This window comes from Alexandromys fortis, unplaced genomic scaffold (assembly GCF_014885135.2).
Source record: "Alexandromys fortis isolate MF-2015 unplaced genomic scaffold, M_Fortis_MF-2015_v1.1 scaffold_323, whole genome shotgun sequence".
NCBI classification, from domain to species: domain Eukaryota; kingdom Metazoa; phylum Chordata; class Mammalia; order Rodentia; family Cricetidae; genus Alexandromys; species Alexandromys fortis.
Window position 1 is genome coordinate 19,294 of NW_026068278.1, and position 1,223 is coordinate 20,516.

Below are 1,223 nucleotides of genomic sequence, written 5' to 3' on the forward strand. Positions count from 1 at the left end.
CACACACATACACACACCAAAACACAAAATATATCAAATTAGTTGCCATTCATTCTGGTAATCAGAAGCAGTTGGAAAACATAGAGGGTATGTAGAAAAATAATTTGATCTAATGTATGTACACATAGAAGGTTGACCATAGTATGACAAACTAGAGGGGCCTCAGGATATGCTTGGCTGGAAGAGAAAATCATAGGTTCTGATATTAAAACTCAATTTCATAAAGCATAAAGTAAGTGAACCTCACTTTTGGTTTTCAGGAGTTCCTGTAGGTCCTTAGTGCCCTCTGCTGGTCCCAGATGCCTCTATAAGGAGGTTTTTGTGTAGGCTCAAATTAGAGTTTCCTCACTGTGTTTCTGGCACAGTAATATATGGCTGTGTCTTCAGTGTGCACACTCTTCAATTTTAAGAAGACTTCACTCTTGGAGTTGTCCTTACTGATGGTGATTCGAGACTGGAGAGGTGAACTGTACTTTGTACTTCCACCCCTCCATATTGCTCCCATCCACTCCAGACCCTCTCCTGGAGGCTGGCGAACCCAGCTTATATCATAGTCAGTTAATGAAAACCCAGAGACAGTGCAGGTGAGAGACAGGGTCTGTGAGGGTTGCACCAGGCCAGGTCCTGTCTCCTTCATCTGTAGCTGGGAAAAGACACCTGGAGACAAGCAACATCATGATCAGTCATAAATCATATAGATGATATGCCTGGGTCCCTTTCCTGAAACTCTGAAACACTTACTACTTGGAAATGTCACCAGGCAGAGGAGCAGCACCAGGACAGCCATGCTTTGCTGGAAGCTCTAGTGAGAAGGAGATGGAGCCTCTCAGCTGGGCCTGGGCTTTTATAGTGAGCCTGAGGGCTGCTTTGCATTGGCACATGCCCCTGAGAGGATAAAAGAAAGCACAGGACTTGGTTTCCACTTTCCTCGTGTGAATGAGATTTGTCTTACTTTTCTTAGAGTATTTGAATATGGGACCTCAGGAACATTTTCTTGTTATTGTTTGTATTTCCAAACCGTGACAAATGGGAATTAGTATGAATCACACTGTGTAGACCTGGCAAGTTAAACAAAGGAGTGTTTACACTAAGTGAGTCCACATTTATGCAGTGCAGGCAGAACAGTGTACCATAACCTAAATCATTTGTATATCTCTATAAATTGCAGCACTGAATTTAGTATGGAATTGGGCTTCTTAGTTATCAGAAACCCTACTTTAAGG

At 42.7% G+C, this 1,223-nt stretch overlaps 1 gene segment (V, D, J or C); it reads right to left on the bottom strand.

Annotated features, from left to right (window-relative positions):
• Positions 1-334: 334 nt before the first annotated feature.
• LOC126494710 (Ig heavy chain V region PJ14-like) lies at positions 335-800 on the bottom strand. The segment is given in 2 exon segments: positions 335-657; positions 742-800. Coding segments are annotated over 2 exon segments (369 nt in total).
• Between the last annotated feature and the right edge of the window lie 423 nt (positions 801-1,223).